Source organism: Atractosteus spatula, unplaced genomic scaffold, assembly GCF_055471065.1.
Source record: "Atractosteus spatula isolate fAtrSpa1 unplaced genomic scaffold, fAtrSpa1.hap1 Scaffold_192, whole genome shotgun sequence".
Classification (NCBI taxonomy): Eukaryota; Metazoa; Chordata; class Actinopteri; order Semionotiformes; family Lepisosteidae; genus Atractosteus; species Atractosteus spatula.
In genome coordinates this window covers 5,135-7,105 of record NW_028296755.1, presented here as the reverse complement: position 1 = coordinate 7,105, position 1,971 = coordinate 5,135, and the positions used below count along the sequence as shown (strand labels likewise).

The window sequence follows — 1,971 nt, the reverse complement described above, 5'->3', positions numbered from 1 at the left end:
TGAACCAAAGGCTGAAGAACATCTTCCATTACAACAAGCCATCAAGAAAACTGTTAGCTCTGTTTACAGCAAACTGATGGAATCCATTGGCAGCAAGAAAGTATTACAAGTAGGAATTGCCTCACAGAATCCAGAAATGATCAAGGAAATGGCCTGTTGTGTGGCTAAAGAAACTATTGCAATTCATGGTTTACGAAGCGGGTGTTCAATTCCATCTTCACAATCTCTCATTTCTCAGAAAACCAGTGAGTCCACACAGGACAAAATTGTGGACACAAATGTAACTACAGTCAGAAGTAAAAAAGTACAGTCTTCTATGAAAAAGTCTCCAAAGGGCTTTTCTCCAACAGTCCAAAGTGTTTTTGAAAACAGTTTCCAGCCAGAAGACACTATGGATAAGCCCTGCTCATCGCGTTCCCTAGGAGAAGCTGTTGGTGTGACACCTTGTTCTAATAAGAAAAAAGGTTGCTCTGCTTCTGAGACCCCAGAGAAGCCTGGAGATTATTTGGCTCAAAGAGTCCAGGATCAAGAAGTAGTACAGCAGTGTAAGGCTTCAGGGAACAAAGTTAAGAAGACTAGGAAGAGCTCCTCGAGGCCAGACAGTATGAAAACACGACTTCTGGAGTCCTCTTCGCATGATGTGGTTGATGAGGTATGACCAACAGTTCCAAACCTGTAAAAATTTCTCTTATCAAAGTAGGATGGACCTGTTCTGTACCTAATTAGCAGACATTTGTGTAGAAAGTACTGGAAGATGGAACTCATTTTGTAAATATGATTATAGTTATGTTGTGCATTTTCCTTTACAATGCAATAAAACTACAAATCCAGATTTGTTTTCCCTAATATTGTATAACATCTCAGAAATATCCCTATTGTCAGTCCATAGCGTACGTACAGTACCAAACTCACCTGTCTGTGGATTTCAGCTTCATCACTTTCTTATTAAATTAGTACAAAAGCAATCAGGTGAGTTATTGCTACTATAGAGAGACTTGCTCACAGTATTGTCTACATTTCCAAACTGATGTCTGCATCATAAAAAAAATTGAGATGCATTATTTTCTATACATGCAATTGTAAACATTCACATTGCTTTATTATTTTATATTTCATTGTTTGCCTTTATTCTAGTGTTAACGTCAGTGCTAAAATCATATACACACCCCATAATCCTTATCTTTTTTTCCGTAAGAGAAGTGTTACTTGTTTTGATTTACTTCTAAAACTGAAACAACAATCACTGAACTGTAACTTTTTGTTTTTTTGTGACAGGAGTTGCCTGGACACTCATCTTGGTATGTGTACAATCCCAGCCTTAATAAGGACAAAAATGTCAGTCCAGCCCAAAGCAAGAGTGGTCTGCGCATTGACATAGCAAAACATTACATGACCCCAAGGCAACTGACCAAAACGTCTGAGAGCGAAGGGCTTCTCTCGCTCAGCAACATCCCCTTTGCAGTTAATAAGCCGGATGAAGATGTGAATGTGAGCCAGAAAGTCAAGAAACATCCTTTGAAAAAGTTTGGCTCCATGATAAAGCATAAGATCATGGGTAATAGGTCAAAAGACTTCAGAATTCAGAATGAAACAAATCCATCTTTGGAAAACTTAAGAGCCCAGGGAACATCCAGTGGACGCGGGAGCTGTGAAAGCTTTGGACCTTTTAAAGTGCCTGATGAGTACAACAAGCCTCAAAAACACAAGGTATGGATTAGTTACCCAAACTTTAATTATTAATTAATTTGGGCATTATTGTATTTTTAATATTAGCACTACAGAAATTATTGGAATAGAATGCTCATTTGTACATCAAATAATATTCTTAAGACATTTCTATTAATTGCAATCAACAAGAATAGCAACTGCTATGGTGGCCAATGCTGAATATTCTGTATGAATAATGACTACAAATTTATCAAGATCAATACAGTACGTAACAGTTCAATTATAATACCTGTGGAAGAAATA

The 1,971-nt window shown here is 37.4% G+C and overlaps 1 protein-coding gene across 1 annotated transcript; it reads left to right on the top strand.

The window, feature by feature from the left end:
• Nucleotides 1-391: 391 nt before the first annotated feature.
• LOC148808769 (uncharacterized) lies at nucleotides 392-1,707 on the top strand (the record flags this gene model as incomplete). Its single annotated transcript, XM_088909371.1, has 2 exons — nucleotides 392-652; nucleotides 1,276-1,707. Coding segments are annotated over exons 1-2 (693 nt in total), but the record flags the coding sequence as incomplete, so codon positions are not given.
• Nucleotides 1,708-1,971: the final 264 nt, after the last annotated feature.